The sequence below is a fragment of the Nicotiana sylvestris genome, chromosome 12 (genome assembly GCF_000393655.2).
Source record: "Nicotiana sylvestris chromosome 12, ASM39365v2, whole genome shotgun sequence".
In the NCBI taxonomy this organism is placed as follows: Eukaryota; Viridiplantae; Streptophyta; class Magnoliopsida; order Solanales; family Solanaceae; genus Nicotiana; species Nicotiana sylvestris.
Window position 1 is genome coordinate 159266890 of NC_091068.1, and position 17192 is coordinate 159284081.

General features: G+C 39.9%; 1 protein-coding gene across 4 annotated transcripts; it reads left to right on the top strand.

Annotated features, from left to right (window-relative positions):
- Nucleotides 1-904: 904 nt before the first annotated feature.
- LOC104242671 (protein DETOXIFICATION 29-like) lies at nt 905-5013 on the top strand. Of its 4 annotated transcripts, none has more exons than XM_009797746.2 (7): nt 905-1284; nt 1947-2488; nt 2584-2670; nt 3026-3082; nt 3316-3554; nt 4177-4382; nt 4686-5013. In XM_009797746.2, the coding sequence occupies exons 1-7, from the start codon at nt 1030-1032 to the stop codon at nt 4779-4781; spliced, it is 1482 nt and encodes a 493-aa protein (XP_009796048.1). In that variant the 5' UTR covers nt 905-1029; the 3' UTR covers nt 4782-5013. The 4 variants fall into 4 exon arrangements, with proteins under 4 accessions (XP_009796048.1, XP_009796049.1, XP_070021267.1 ...); XM_009797747.2 differs by having other exon boundaries at nt 1189-1284; nt 1951-2488; XM_070165166.1 differs by having other exon boundaries at nt 1191-1289; nt 1951-2488.
- Nucleotides 5014-17192: the final 12179 nt, after the last annotated feature.

The window sequence follows — 17192 nt, forward strand, 5'->3', positions numbered from 1 at the left end:
TAAGACAATTATACGTAATTGCTATAATAAACATTAATTAGTGATAAAATGATAAGTAACCTATAATGATAGGTTAAACTACATTGATGTTGTACATTGTCAATGTATATAACTTAAATTCATAACAAATCTCTAAGAGTCGGATCCATCAAAGGATGTGGTGCGGATGGGGCTTCTCTTCCATTAATCAAAGGTCTCGGGTTCAAACCCTGGGTATGAAAAAACCCTTGGTAGGGAGTGTCTCCCCCGAATGGGGCCCTATGCGGCCCGAATTCGGACATAGCTGGGCTCCAATGCGGGTACAGGACAACAATAACAACAACAACAACAATCACCTAGTATAATCCCGCATTAAGAAGACAGAGAGGCTGTTTCCGGAAGACCCTCGGCTCGAGAGGGGAAAAGGAAAGGGGAAGGTGCCGTACACCGGGCGATGCAGAGAAACTGTTTCCGGAAGACCCTCGGCTCGAGAGGGGAAAAGGAAAGGGGAGGATGTCGTACACCGGGCGAGAATCCAAAAAAAAAGTTTGAATGACAACTAGTTGGGGTCTTAGCCAACTAAACTCCTATTGTCTATTTTCAATAATCTTTCTTATTGTCCTTGGTCAACAAAAAGGGGCAGAAGAGCCCAAATTTGAAAATCTTTTACACCTCATGAAACAGACTGGATATTGTTATACATTAATATTATATTTGATATAACTATGTATACCAGATCCAACTCATACAACTTGCCAAAATTTTATTTAGAACTTTGTAAACCCATAGATTAATAACTCAATTTGCAGATGATTTGTATTAATAATACACATAAAACAAGGGAGGCACATGTATACATATAATAATATAATCGAAATACCCTTGACTATTTAAAGAAACATCCACCTTTCTTCTTATTAGACATGTGAAATTTCCAGGGTGTGGAATTGTTTAGTATAGTTAGTTTTGACATAAAGGGGAGCATCCAATGATCCATTTTTAAAGCTAAAAGAGAGAAAAGAGCAGAGTTTTCAAGAATCAGGTTCTAAAATGGAACAAAATACCTTCGAAATAGGGATACAAGAAACTGATGGTGACATTCAGCAAAAGAAAAAGATAGCCAAGAAATGGTGTGTTGAAGCAAAGAAGGTGTGGCAAATAGCAGGACCAGCTATTTTAAATGCAATCTCTTTGTTCTCCCTTGAGTTTGTCACAGCTGCATTTGCTGGAAGATTGGGAGATTTAGAGCTTGCTGCAGTATCAGAAGTTCATAATGTTATAGCAGGCTTTGTATATGGAGTCATGGTATGGTAATAAGCTCTTGTTTAATTGCTTTTTGACCCTTTTGAGATTTGCTTCAAATGGAAATTATACTTTCTTGTGGCCTATAGGTCACGGGTTCGAGCCTTGGAAGCAACCGTAGGCTGTCTATATTACACTTCTTGTGGTGCGGCCCTTCCCCGGAACCCGCGTAAATGCGGGTTGCTTTGTGCACCGAGCTGCCCTTTTTATACTTTCCTGCGGCACATAGTTAACACAATCCTGAATTGGTTAATAACATAGACGGCGATAGGATCTAGAGTAAGTGGATTCAGAATGAGTATGACTTTGTTATATATACATATTTTAAATGTTCTTTATGCATATGTTTACATAGTTCGAGCCAAAAAATAATAGGTTAACTTGTACCCACAGAACCTACTTGCCTGGTTAATAAGCAAAGTCAAACCTTTCTATAACAGCCTTGTTTGTTCCAAATATTTTTTTGGCTGTTATAGCAAATTCCTGTTATAGAGAACATATATTATAACACAGTATGAAAAGTTAGTTCCAAAGTAAACTTGGCCGTTTATTGAAGTGTTGTTAGAGTATGTCTGTTATAGAGAAATTTGACTGTATCTAATTTAACATGATTTGGATCTTTTTGTTAAAGATTTCATTTGCATTGTTAATTCTTTGGGTATTAGTTAGGGATGGCAAGTGCTCTGGCAACACTTTGTGGTCAAGCAGTGGGAGCAGGACAGTTCAACATGCTTGGAGTTTACTTGCAGAGATCATGGATCATTACTGGATTTACATCTTTGTTGCTCACGCCAATGTTCGTCTTCACCTCGCCAATACTAAAGCTCCTACGTCAAGATAAAGACATATCTCATCTTGCAGGAAAATATGCAATTTGGATCATTCCTCAAATGTTTGCATATGCTCTCAACTTTCCTATGCAAAAGTTTCTTCAATCTCAGAGTAAAGTTTGGTTCATGGCCATCACTTCAATGGGAGGATTGGCAGTTCATGTATTGCTGAATTGGGTTCTTGTAGTAAAGGCAGGGTGGGGACTTTTTGGCGCTGCAATTGCTGGAAATGTTTCTTGGTGGCTTTTGGACATTGCTCAGTTTGTTTACATCATCTCGGGCTATTTTCCCGAGGCATGGACTGGTTTTTCATGTCTCGCTTTCAAGTCGTTGACTAACTTCTTGAAGCTATCACTTGCCTCTGCAATAATGGTGTGGTAAGTTGTGAATGGAAACTTGATAGTTTGTACTAGACTTGAGTAATGTTCAACTTGTACCATTTTTTTTGATGTGGCTAATTGAATGGTTTCAGTTTGGAGTTTTGGTACTTCACAGCAGTGATTCTAATGGTAGGAGGCTTTAAAAATGCTACAACTTCTGTTGACGCCATATCGATCTGGTTAGTACAATGTGGCTACGTTCTTGAGATACAGTCAAACATCTCTATAACAATCTTGTTTGTTCCAACAAAAATTGGTTGTTATAGCGAAGTGTTGTTATAGAGAACATATATTATAACATAGCATGGAAGTTGGTTCTAAAAGAAACCCGGCTTTTATAGTAAATGATTGTTATATAGCGATGTTGTTATAGAGAAGTCTGACTGTACTTTACATCCTTCACCTTTCGGTTTAACTTATATATACCGACAATTTTTGAGATAACCTCCCATTTCTTGTCTCATAAATTTTGATTCTTGATTTTCTCTTTCGCTACCAATCCTATTTGTTAACCAACTGATCTGGATATGGCAGCATCGGTTTGCAACTATGGACACTGACTGTCGCCTATGGTTTCACATCTTCAACCAGGTTAGTTGCCTCACCTTGACAATGCATAGCGGAAGAAGGTCGAATAAACCACAAGAAAAAAGGATGAAAACAGTCCCAAGAAAACTAGTAGGAGTAATGGTTTTGAAGCATGTAACCTTTATGTGATTTTCGTTATCAAAACTAACTTGGATGATAACATTTTTCTGCTTCTGTTCGATTAATTTTCCCTCGTTTGGTTGGAAATATACACTGAGATTATTCTGGTATTGCAGTGTGAGAGTTTCAAATGAATTAGGAGCTGGAAATCCAAAAGCTGCAAAATTCTCAATTTCAGTCAATGTTTTGATATCAGCAGTAATTGGCCTTGTATTCTCAGCTACAATATTAGCTACCAAAAAAGAGTTCCCAAGATTATTCACAAATGAACAGCATGTGATAAGGGAAACATCAAAACTAGGCTACATTCTTGCTGCTATCATGTTTCTTAATGGCATCCAACCTGTTCTACTCGGTATATTTCTCTCTCAATTTTACTGATTGACATACTTTCGTCGTATATAATATGCATAATTTCTCACAATTCCGGGCTGAATATAGCACAAATTTAGAAATAAAATGAAGTTCATGAAACTAACAACAACAACATGCCCTGTATATTCTCACATGTGGTGTTTGGGGAGGGTAGTGTGTATGCAGGCCTTACCCCTACATTATGCAGATAGATAGGCTGTTCCAGAGACCCTCGGCTCAGGCAAGCACAATTAGAACAAGTTATAAAGGTCATTTGAACAAGTTATAAAAACGTTTTCTTGTTACTAGACAGCCTAACATGTAATTAGAACCTATGAAAACTACTTATTATAGCATGTCATGAACTTTTGATCAAATGGGGTTGTTACCTATGTTGCGCGGACTCTCCAAAATGCTGCCATACCCGTATCGGATCCTTAAAAAATACACTACTTTTGGAGGATTGTACGCGCACCTGTCAATATTTTCCGAGAGTCCAAGCAACATAGGTTGTTACTAATAGTTTCGGGTTAAAGCACCAACTCAGGAAAAGGAAAAGGAAAATATTGAACATGGAAAAGTAGATGTAGAGCATAAATATTAATCCAATTTGCAAAATACAGGAGTGGCAGTTGGTGCAGGATGGCAGCTTCAAGTGGCCTTAATTAGCATTGGATGTTATTATGGTTTTGGATTACCAATGGGTGCATTGCTTGGTTACAAGTTCAAATTTGGAGTTGAAGGCATACTTTCTGCTATGCTTGCTGGCAGCTTGCTTCAGACCCTCTTCCAGTTTGTTATCATTGCTCGCACCAGTTGGCACAAACAGGTATTATGACTTCCTTTTTCATGACGGTGGTGTCTGAGTCAACTTGTGTGCACTTCGACTATTCAACCGGATAACTCCACTAGTTATGATATTAATGTATCAGTAAGGGGAGCTTTGGATCAACAGTAAAGTTGTCTCTGTGTGACCTATAGGTCACAAGTTGAGCCGTGGAATCAGCCACTGATGCTTGCATCAGGGTAGACCGCCTACATCGGGGTGCGGTCTATGTTTGGTGCACCTGGTTGCCCTTGAAATGTATAGGATACTGGCACGGTAACTAAGAAATGAAATTATATTTTTCAGGCTCTTCAAGCAGAGGAGAGAGTGAGAACATGGGGTGGTGAAGTGGAGAATCAATCAAGTCCTACTATAGGCAAGTCCTGTTCAATGGATTCCTAATTCAATTCAATAAAGGAAACAAACAAGTGAAACTCGATCCTATTTTAACACAAGGCTAAGTGTACATTATTGATGTTGGCATCTCCGGGCAAGCTCACTCCAATTGTTGCCTTCTTCTCCTATTATAAATCTTTCTACATTGTAAATTTGTATACATATTCATCAGTCTGTTTATAGACTTTATGAGAGGTCAATATAAGGCAGAGAATCAGCTTAAGTTTGATTCTGCATATTTGCTTCTTGTCTTGTGTTGGTTTTTTTTATTGCCTAGCAAATGTGGCAAGTTGTGGCTACTTCAACTTCCCATCCTTTTAACATTATTAAAAAAAAAAAACAGCATAGTGCACTAAGCTCCTACTATGCGCGGAGTTCGGGAAAGGGCTAAAACCCTTCTGGTCTATTGTATGCAGTCTTACCCTGCATTGCTACAAGAAATTGTTTTCACAACTCAAACTCGTGACCTCCTGGTCATATGATAACAACTTTATCAATTACGTCAAGGCTCCCCTTCATTCTTTTAACATTCTTTATGGTAAATATTGAGGCGCACATGTACATTACAGTCAGTAGTTTGCTGGCTTTCGAAAATGATATATTGATGTTGCGTAGTAGCCTGTAGTCCATATGACACTATTCATTTTAAGACGTTTCATAATATTTGACACCATTCTAGTTTTATATAACTTTCATTAACTTTTAAGAATTTCAAATTTTAAACTATTCACACTTAAACTTTGATATTGATGTTTGTTTTCTTTCAACCATTAGTTTAGTATTTTCATCTATCATGATCACTATATTACATAATCCAAATTAACATCTTAAACTCCATATTCAATGAAATACCGTCACATAAATAAAATAGATAAAGTATTTAAATATGTCGGGATGGAACTAGCTAATGTCAGCATGTCACATTTGACTCAAAAGATATTAAAACCTTTTTGAACAAATCAATCAAAGATGAAGGGGTAAATCCTAGTTAAAGATAATTAACTTTAGATCCGCGATGAATAATATGAATAGAAAAACATACCTGAGTATAAATATTGGCCGTAATTATAGCCAGATTTAATAACATAAAGAAAGATGCATTAAGTAACATTAAATGACAATAAAATGTGAATAAAGGAAATGATTTACCAAATCTTGAGTGGAGCGGATCATCTTTCATTTGATAAAGACGAATGATAACAAATACAAGAACCTTAAGACCCTTTTTAGATTTGATGAAGGTTTGGGATCACAGATCCTCTAATTTCTTTAAAGAGGTATGTTTACATATTTTCTAGAGAGAGGGAGAGGGAGAGACAACAAGCCCCCCTTTTGGAAATCCTCTCTTCCTATTTATAAGGGGTATCCATAAAAAATCCTAAAAAAGTACAATTAGAGGGAATATTCAGTAGAATATTCCCTTTGAGGATTCCAAAGCAAACTAGCTATTTCATCATTGTCTGACCTCAACTATTGATGAATGTCCGACCTCGGCCTTATTGATGACTATCCGACCTCGGCTATTGATGACTGTCCGACCTCGGCTATTGATGACTGTCCGACCTCGGCCTTATTGATGAATGTCCGATCTCGACCTTATATCTCTGCGTGCCGAATTTCTCTGATCTAATTTTGACCCATACAGTTAGTCCATTTGCTTATTGAGGTCGCCTCGTGGTCGAGCTCGGTGAGCGGACTTCATTAATCGTAGTTCCAGAAATTCAGATGTGGAGGTCGACTAGTATGGATCGCGGCTGAGGGTGCCGATCTTTAGGTCAAAGTGGTATCCCCGCGGGCTGAACTTCAGCAGAGTTCGATCAGGGCCAATGACTTGAGTGATGAGTCGATCGAAAAGACGGTAGAGTTGGGGAAGGCCGGGATGGCGGCATTGGAGGAGGTCATTCGCGTCCTCAGATCTGGACGGGCGAGTAGGTCGAATGTGAATTCGGGCAAGGTCGCCGAATGTGAATTCGAACGAAGTCGAAGGTTGATTCAGACGAGGCCGAAGGTTGATTCGGACGAGGTTGAAGGTTGATTCGGACGAGGCCGAAGGTTGATTCGGTCGAGGCCGAAGGTTAATTCGGACGAGGTTGAGTGTTGATTCGGACGAGGCCGAGTGTTGATTCGGACGAGGCCATGTGTTGATTCAGACGAGGCCGAGTGTTGATTCGGACGAGGCCGAGTGTTGATTCGAATGAGGCCGAGTGTTGATTCGGACGAGGCCGAATTCTTCTTTTTGGTGATGGCCCTTGGCCGTAGGGGTGTTATTTCGAGCTTGTCGAAATGTTAACCCGTCATTCGGGCAAGGTCGCCAAATGTGAATTCGAACGAGGTCGAAGGTTGATTCGGATGAGGCTGAAGGTTGATCCTGACGAGGCCGAGTGTTGATTCGGACGAGGACGAGTGTTGATTCAGACGAGGTCGAGTGTTGATTCGGACGAGGCTGAGTGTTGATTCGGACGAGGCTGTGTGTTGATTCGGATGAGGCCGAGTGTTGATTCGGACGAGGCCTAATTCTTCTTTTTGGCGATGGCCCTTGGCCGTAGGGGTGTTATTTCGAGCTTGTCAAAATGTTAACCCGTCGTGGTTCGAACGAGGCCGAATGCTGATTCGGACGAGGCCGAAGGTTGATTCGGACGAGGCCGAATGTTGATTCGGACGAGGCCGAATTCTTCTTTTTGGCGAAGGCCCTTGGCCATAGGGGTGTTATTTCGAGCTTGTCAAAATGTTAACCCGTCGTGGTTCGAACGAGGTCAACCTCTTCTTTTTTGGCAATGGCTCTTGGGCGTAGGGGTCGACCTCTTCTTTTTTGGCGATGGCCCTTGGCCATAGGGGTCTACCTCTTCTTTTTGGTGATGTCCCTTGGCCGTAGGGGGTCGACTTCCTCTTTTTGGCAATGTCCCTTGGTCGTAGGGGTCGACCTCTTTTTTTTTGGCGATGGCCCTTGGTTGTATGGGGTCAACCTCCTCTTTTTGGCGATGGCCCTTGGCCGTAGGGGTCGACCTCTTCTTTTTTGGCGATGGCCCTTGGCCGTATGGGGTCGACCTCCTCTTTTGGGTGATGGCCCTGGCCGTAGGGGTCGACCTCTTCTTTTTTGGCGATGGCCCTTGGCCGTATGGGGTCGACCTCTTCTTTTTTGCCGATGGCCCTTGGCCGTAGGGGTCGACCTCTTCTTTTTTGGCGATGGCCCTTGGTCGAAGGGGTCGACCTCTTCTTTTTTGGCGATGGCCCTTGGCCGTAGGGGTCGACCACTTTTTTTTTTTGGCGATGGCCCTTGGCATAGGGGTCGACCTTTTCTTTTTGGCGATGGCTCTTGGCCGTAGGGCTCGACCTCTTATTTCTTGGCGATGGCCCTTCGTCGTAGGGGCCGACCTCTTCTTTTTTGGCGATGGCTCTTGGCCGTAAGGGTCGACCTCTTCTTTATTGGCGATGGCCCTTGGTCGTACGGGGTCTACCTCTTCTTTTTTGGCGATGGCCCTTGGCCGTAGGGGTCGACCTCTTCTTTTTTGGCGATGGCCCTTGGCCGTAGGGGTCGACCTTTTCTTTTTGGCGATGACTCTAGGACGTAGGGGGTCTACCTCCTCTTTTTGGCTATTGCCCTTGGCCGTAAGGTTCGACCTCTTCTTTTTTGGCGATGGCCCTTGGCCGTACGGGGTCGACCTCCTCTTTTTGGCGATGACCCTTAGTCGTAGAGGTCGACCTCTTCTTTTTTGGCGATGGCCCTTGGCCGTACAGGGTCGACCTCTTCTTTTTTGGTGATGGCCCTTGGCCGTAGGGGTCGACCTCTTTTTTTTGTGATAGCCCTTGGCCGTAGGGGTCGAACTCTTCTTTTTGGCGATGGCTCTTGGCCGTAGGGCTCGACCTCTTCTTTTTTGGCGATGGCCCTTGGCCATAGGGGTCGACCTCTTCTTTTTGGCGATGGCTCTTGGCCGTAGGGGTCGAGCTCTTCTTTTTTTTCCGATGGCCTTTAGACGTAGGGGTCGATCTCTTCTTTTTGGCGATGGCTCTTGGATGTAGGGGGTCGACCTCCTCTTTTTGGCGATTGCCCTTGGCCGTAGGGGTCGACCTCTTCTTTAGCGATAGCCCTTGGTCGTACGGGGTAGACCTTCTCTTTTTGGCGATGACCCTTGGCCGTAGTGGTCGACCTCTTCTTTTTTGGCGATGGCCCTTGGCCGTACGGGGTCGACCTCCTCTTTATGGCGATGACTCTTGGTCGTAGGGGTCGACCTCTTCTTTTTTGGCGATGGCCCTTGGCCGTAGGGGTCGACCTCTTCTTTTTGGCGATGGCTCTTGGCCGTAGGGGGTCGACCTCCTCTTTTTTGTTATTGCCCTTGGCCGTAGGGGTCGACCTCTTCTTTTTTGGTGATGGACCTTGGCCGTACGGGGTCGACCTCCTCTCTTTGGTGATGGCTCTTAGCCTTAGGGGTCTACCTCTTCTTTTTTGGCGATGGCTCTTGGCCGTTGGGCTCGACCTCTTCTTTTTGGTGATGGCTCTTGGCCGTAGGGGTCGACCTCTTCTTTTTTGGCGATGGCCCTTGGCTGTAGGGGTCGACCTCTTCTTTTTGGTGATGGCTCTTGGCCCTAGGGGGTCGACCTCCTCTTTTTGGCGATTGCCCTTGGTCGTAGGGGCCGACATCTTCTTTTTTGGCGATGGCCCTTGGCCGTACGGGGTCGACCTCCTCTTTTTGGCGATGACCCTTGGCCGTTGGGGTCGACCTCTTCTTTTTTGGCATTGGCCCTTGGCCGTATGGGGTCGACCTCCTCTTTTTGGTGATGGCCCTTGGCTGTAGGGGTCGACCTCTTATTTTTTGGCAATGTCCCTTGGCCGTACGGGATCGCCTCTTCTTTTTTGGCGATGACCCTTGGCCGTAGGGGTCGACCTCTTCTTTTTAGTGATGGCACTTGGCCGTAGGGATCGACCTCTTCTTTTTTGGCAATGGCCCTTGGTCGTACAGGGTCGACCTCTTCTTTTTTCACGATGGCCCTTGGCCGTACGGGGTCGACCTCCTCTTTTTGGCGATGACCCTTGGTCGTAGGGGTCGACCTCTTCTTTTTTGGCAAGGCCCTTGGCCTTAAAGGGTGTTCCCTAGGGGAGTCCCAGTTTTGCTTAGCTTCTGCATTTCTTGGGTGAGTCCCAGTTTTGCTTAGTTTTGCTTGCATTGGAGAATACGACGCATTTCTCGGGTGACTGCCCCTACTTTTATTCCACTTGGAGAAATAATTAGTTAAAACAAAATAAAAGCATTCGTTAGCTCAGTCTGATCACGTTCCCTTCTCCGATTATGCTTTCAATGACCGCTACCTATTTGGGAAGGCCATCTGTTTCGATGTTTTGTGCTCGAGGTATCTGGTCGAGTTGACACTCGTTAAACTCGGGCAGTAGCTTATGAATTCATGCCTGATATTTTCGTAGCCTTTGTTCTTTTATTTGGAAAGTCCCAGTGACTTGGTTTTACGACGGGTGGTGAGTCATATCGGAGGATGATTCTCCATGTTCCATACTTGAGAGCTAGTTTCAGTCCTCTCAACTGTGGTAATTTAGCTGCCAAGTGTAATGTTGGGCCGCTGGACGGAGGCTAAAAGCGTGGGTAGAGCTCACGTTAGCAGAGTGTTGGTAAGCATGACCTCCATTTGTACGACACTTGTACTCTTCTTTCCACACCTGAAAGATGTGTGGGAAAGAAGAGAAAATGGTATTTGCAAGGAGAGTTATAAGCAAAGATTTGATTAAACGGAGAAAATAAGGAACCAAAATCTAATGCTTTGTTCCTACTATTGCCGCCCCTTGGTCCCACTTCTGGACCCATTATTTTTAGGATAATTTTACATTGGTCCCTTAGCTATCTTATAATTGTAGTTGTATCCCTCAGACATTTAATTCAAGTGTCTTTGTTTTCTCGTTCTTACACCCCAAAAATTAACAATGTCTAAAATATGATGGCAACAAATTAGAAGTATGTTGTGACAAAACCAGGTTCCTTACTTCTTTTATACAAGAAATACAAAATTTAGCATATTTTTAGCCTAATCTAATGTACTCCCAACCACAAAAAATCACAATCTTTAAATGTGTAGGAGTATCGACAATTCATGATACTTGTGTGCTAACTGCCCAAGAAATTCAGGCAGCAAATCCTTGGCTAACGTAATATTTAATATATAATATTCTTTAGTATCTCATTTGCACAAACACCAAACACAAAAACTATTTGGTGTATCAAATTCGTTTGGCTTCCCTGAAGATGCTCCATAATTGGAATTGAATTTTAGATCTTATCACACCTCCTTTTTCCGTCCCCGCAAGGGGGTGAAGGAGTTTTTTTTCCAATTAAAGGACAATCGAAACGGGATTTGTTTATTTATTTCAGAGTCGCCACTTGGGAGATTTAGAGTGTCCCAAGTCACCAATTTTAATCTCGAATCGAGGAAAAGAATGACTCTATATTACAGTCCACGAACCAGAAATACGGATAAGGAATTCTGTTAACCCAGGAGAAGGTGTTAGGCATTCCCGAGTTCCGTGGTTCTAGCACGGTCGCTCAACTGTTATATTTGGCTTGATTATTTGATATAATACATATTATAAACTTATGTGCAAATTTTATCCTTTAGCCGCTTTTATTATTTTTATTTATTGTTATTATTTTATACAAGAATTGCAACGTCGTGAAAACACATCTCGAATCACGTCACAACCAATGTACACATGATTTGTTGACGCATTTTGACTCCGCCAAGATTGAGATTTGGGTTACATAAATGCACACTCATATTTAAGAAAACACCTTATTAAATACGCGCCTAAAGACTACGCGTTGTTATACTTTTAGGTAGGACCGTGAAATTTACTAAACGATCCATCTCGGAATCTAAGTATTAAAAAAAATAAGATTGGAGGACCCTGCAAATTTTTGTATTGTCTATATTTATTTTTAGCGAAATCCTCCCTTATTTTATGAATATCTTAAAATGACTACATTTATTTATTATTAAATTTGTCTATAAATATAAAATCAATCCTTACATACTTAAAAATAACATATTAAATACTAGTTTAAAACAAATATTAGCGGAAAGGAATATTACTAAAATTGTAATTATAAATACAATATGGAATTGTCAAATAATTTTTTTAAAAAAAACTAATTATCCCATAACCGGATTAAAATCATATTGTTAGATGACTTGAGCTATTGAAATTAATTATTTACAACTACTGAAAATTAGAAACAATCTTGATTACTAATGTGTATTTCTAAAATTTAATTAATTTAACCTTAACTAACCTTGTTTTAATTCAAATCATGTCCTAATACTTGATTTGCAAAATTAATTTAAATTCATGTTTTAACTAAATTTAGCTACATGATTTCGATTAACTTAATGTTGGCGATACTAAAACCCTTATAAATAGTGAACTTAATCAATTTTTGCCAAACTGATTTAATAAAGTCATTTTACGTTATTTTCTTCTCATTCTAATTATTAGACAGTTTAATCAGTAATGAACATGCTTAAATATATACTACCTAATAATCAAGTTAAAGCAAAGCATTATTTAATACATCGCTACAATATGTCTAGTTATGCAAAACGACGACGATTTACAGAATAATAATACATGAAATAACCTAAATACAATTAATAAAAAAAGAAGAAGCTAAATTAGAAATTTAACATTCCATTCTTCATTTCAACTTACAAAATGCCAAAATTACAGTTGTGTACCTAGTATTGCCAACATAAGAAGAAGAAAGTCAGCAACATAGTACGTAACACAGCAACATCAATAATAACCAGCAATCCAGTCAACAGAAATCCCAGTAACAGATTTCAAAATGAAGATAAAAATCCAGAAACACCGACAACAAACAACGGACAGAAGCCAAGGGAATCTTTTCAGACTTGAAAGACTAATTAATGTTTAACCCTTAATTTCTGAACCCGTATATCAGAATATTTATCAGATGTATACTACTCTCTCTTTTAATTTCCAGCTTTTTTTATTTTGTATTTTTTTCTTTTTGAAAGTCTTAATATTTTTTCGAAATTTTTCTTTCTTTCTCTTCAATCTTCAGCTCCCTTTTTTCTCTCTGTCCCCTTTTAAATCTGTCCAAGTCCCTCTATTTATTTACCATCTTTCAGCATTTTTAAAAAAAATTAAAACCCACTATCTTCCACTCATCCCCCTTTTAATCCCACTACCTAATATTTTGTCCCTCACTACATTAAACAAATACCCCATTATATCTTGTCCCTCATGCTTATATTAAACAATTGCATTATTCCCTACCATTATATCTTGTCCCCACATTATTGATTATTTTAATATTATCTTAATCTTAATGGACAGAACACTCAAAATAAATATTTATTCAGAATTTTAATTCCAAAAATACCTCTCTGACCTTACTGAAATTACCATTTTGACCCTGAAAATATTGTAATTTACCAATCTACCCCGTCAGCTATAACAAGTTCAACTAATCAATTCTAACCAAAATATAGCAGCTATAACCAATTCCTAATCAGATTTTATGAACAAACTCAAACTATATGATGAACAATAAAGAAACAACTGGAATTATTTTGATTGAACAATCTTTAAACAACAAATCTACTTTCAAATTCAACAACAATAACAAACAAGTATATTCAAATCATGAGCTCAAATTCAAATTAAACTTAAACAAAAATAAATAAACAGATTTAAATCACTAAACTCAAACAATCAATTGATCTTCAAATTAAATCCAACAAAATTACAGCAAAGATACATGATTCAAACTAAAATAAAAAATTAAAAAACTAAAACATAAACTCACATTAAATCACTGAATTAACATGAACTTCAAACAAAAAATGAATTATCATGTCTTAATTAAACAACAAACATGTCAGATTCAAACGATTTAAACTAACCTCTTCTATATTAAAATTAAATCCTTTTAAATTAATAAAACAAACTGAAAAAATAATTAATTGAACTTCAACTTAAATCTAAACAACATTATAATTAAACTAACAATTTCTTCCCCTAAAAAACAAGAAAAAATGAGACAAACTGAAAAAAATAAAAAAAAATAAAAAAATGATAAATATGAAATTAATATCAAACATATCTAATTTTAGATCCGAAAATATAAAATAAATTACGGACAAAACATGAAACTTAAACCAACTAACCGGAAATGGACAACGATCGAAGAAGATGGTCGTTTGGCGTCGTTTGAAGATGACGCAGTGACGTGAAGAAGACGCAGCGGGCAGCAGCAGGTGGACGCAGCCATGGCAGCAGTGGTACGTCGGAGCAGCAACGAAGAAGATGCAGCGAGCAGCAACAGGTGGACGCAGCCATGGCAGCAGTGGTACGTCGGAGCAGCAACGAAGGATGAAGAAGACGCAGCAGCAGCACGAAGAAGAAGACGACGCAGCAGCAGCACGAAGCTGCCATAGCCGCGGCCAGCAGCGACGTGAAGCTGGAGGAGAAGAAGCAACCAGCAACGACGGGCAGCGGCAACTCTACGATGACGAAGCTGGAAGAAGCTGAAGCATTGAATAGTTGCAAGTGACGAAGAAAAAGCAGCAGCGGGGAGCGAGGGGGCAGCCATGGCTACTTGAGCTCAAGCTTGACGCAGCTGAAACGAGGAAGAAAACGCAGCAGTCAAGGTCGTTTGGGACGAAGGCAATGAAGAAGCAGCAACCATGAACCGCTGTTGCGTGCACTGTGTGTGTGAGTGTTTTGTTGTGTGTGTGTGTTGGAGAAGGAGAAGATGAGGAAGGGGGGGGGGGGCGGATGGTGTTTTCAACAGTGAAAGAGAAAAATACAATTTTAGGGTTTTGTTTTTTGAAAGATAGGGAAATAGGGTGTTGGGTTATGGACTGGGTCGACCCGATTTGGAATGGACCGGGTCGTAGAGGAAGGTTGGGTATATTTGGGCATGTGGTTCAAAATTGAAGAAGAGGCCTAATTCCGATTTTCTTTTATATTCTTGCTCTCTTTTTTTTTCTTTCTAATTAATAAAACTAAAATTCTAAAATAACTTATAAACTAAATTAACCTATAAAAAATACTAATTAATTCCAAATAACTATTATCGCACATTTAAATAGCAATTAACGATAAAATCTCACAATTTAGACGTTAAATGCTAAAAATGCAATGTACATTATTATTACTTTTTCTTCTGATTTTCTCATTTTGTAAAACAAACTCAAATAAATACTAAATGAAAATGTGACATATTTTATATTTTTATTAATTTAAACAAATAAACATGCACAGACAAAAATACAAATAATTATACAAAAATACCACAAAAATACAAACATTGTATACAAAGGAAAATTGTTTTATTTTGAATTTTTTGGAGTGATTCTCATATAGGGCGAAAATCATGTGCTCATAGCTGCCCCTCTTTGTCCGAAAACACGAAGGGTTTTCGTGCAAAGATAAAGTGAGCGGATACGAGCGATTTTTGCCCGTTCGAGTACTCCGTGTGAAGGAATTTTTGAAAGATTTGACCGAACCTTTGCTTCAGAGGTTTCCTACATATCCTGGGCTAAACAGGAATCAGGTCAATGTAGTTCGGAAAGTTTTGGTAGCTGGGACTACCATGGGACTGCAATGTTACTGCTGCTACATGATGTTGCTACTGCTTTTCGAGCTCCTTATTACACCGTGCCAAAAGAAAATAAGAAGTTAGGCTATAGATTACAAGATCTCTTTATTTGTTCTTGATGCCTTGCTTTCTTGTCGGCTTGCGTCGATTCCGGTGCTTCTTTCTTCCGAGAACTGACGGGGATGACACCGGCCTCTTGCTTTCCTGAATCACCAGTTTGCATCATTTTGTTCAGTCCGCTGGGAATATGGCTTGCTTCATCAAGCTTTGTTATGCTGGTCATAATTTAATGTTCACAGGCTGCTTCTTTCAAGACACATCTTTTCTTCCTTTTGATTCATGCGCTTGAATTTGTGCTGGGACCTCTTGTTGCAACCTTCTGCTTTACGGTGCTGGGGATTTTTATTGTTTCCTACTGGGGATTCCTATTGTAACCTTCTGCCTTCCGGTGGGTTACTGATTTCAAGATCTGCAGTATAAGACTGAAAAGTATTCCTCTCGTTATACAGGTGGGCGCTTGAATGAAAAAATATGAAATGTATTCCCTCGTTATACTGGAGGGCGACCTAGGACATGAAATGAAATGTATGCCTGCATTATACTGGTGGGCGACCTAGAAAATGAAAGAACAGAAATGTATGCCCGCATTATACTGGTGGGAGACCTAGAACATGAAATGGAAAACAAAAATGTATTCCCGCATTATACTGGTAGGCGCCTAGGACATGAAATGAAGACAGAAATGTATACCCGCATTATACTGGTGGGCGACCTAGAAATGAAAAATTGAAATGTATTCCCGCATTATACTGGTGGGCGCCTAGGACATGAAATGAAAACAGAAATGTATGTCCGCATTATACTGGTGGGCGACCTAGTGGTAAAGACATGAAATGTATTCCCTTGTTATACAAGTGAGTGCCTAATTTGTAAAGACATGAAATGTATTCCCTTGTTATACAGGTGGGCGCCTAATTTGTAAAGACATGAAATGATTTTAAACTAGGAAGTCCGTCTCCTATGACTGAAATCTTAATTTAGAAAATACGTCTCCTATAGGTAAAACTAAACTTAGGAAGTGCGTATCCTATGGGTAAAAATAGACTTAGGAAATGCGTCTCCTATGGGTAAAATAAACTTAGGAAGTGCGTCTCCTAGGGGTAAAACTTTAATGATTTTAAACTAGGAAGCGCGTCTCCTATGGGTAACTAAACTTAGGAAGTGCGTCTCCTATGGGTAAAACTAAATTTAGGAAGTGCGTGTCCTATGGGTAAAACTTTAATGATTTTAAACTAGGAAGTGCGTCTCCTATTAAATAAATCTTAATTTAGGAAGCGCGTCTCCTATGCACGAAATCTTAATTTAGGAAGTGCGTCTCCTATGCATGAAATCTTAATTTAGGAAGTGCGTCTCCTATGCATGAAATTAAACTTAGGAAGTGCGTCTCCTAGGGGTAAAAATAAACTTAGGAAGTGCGTCTCCTATGGGTAAACCTTTAATGATTTTAAACTAGGAAGTGCGTGTCCTATGGGTAAAACTAAACTTAGGAAGTGCGTCTCCTATGGGTAAAACTAAACTTAGGAAGTGTGTGTCCTATGGGTAAAACTTTAATGATTTTAAACTAGGAAGTGCGTCTCCTATTATATAAATCTTAATTTAGGAAGCGCATCTCCTATGCACGAAATCTTAATTTAGGAAGTGCGTCTCCTATGCATGAAATCTTAATTTAGGAAGTGCGTCTCCTATGCATGAAATTAAACTTAGGAAGTGCGTCTCCTAGGGGTAAAAATAAACT

Bases quoted from the DNA above. Each gene is read 5' to 3' on its own strand.
- LOC104242671 (XM_009797746.2), top strand. From the start codon at position 1,030: ATGGAACAAAATACCTTCGAAATAGGGATACAAGAAACTGATGGTGAC. The intron at 1,285-1,946 runs GTATGGTAATAA...TTTGGGTATTAG, and splicing joins GCTTTGTATATGGAGTCATG to TTAGGGATGGCAAGTGCTCT. The intron at 3,555-4,176 runs GTATATTTCTCT...TGCAAAATACAG, and splicing joins CATCCAACCTGTTCTACTCG to GAGTGGCAGTTGGTGCAGGA.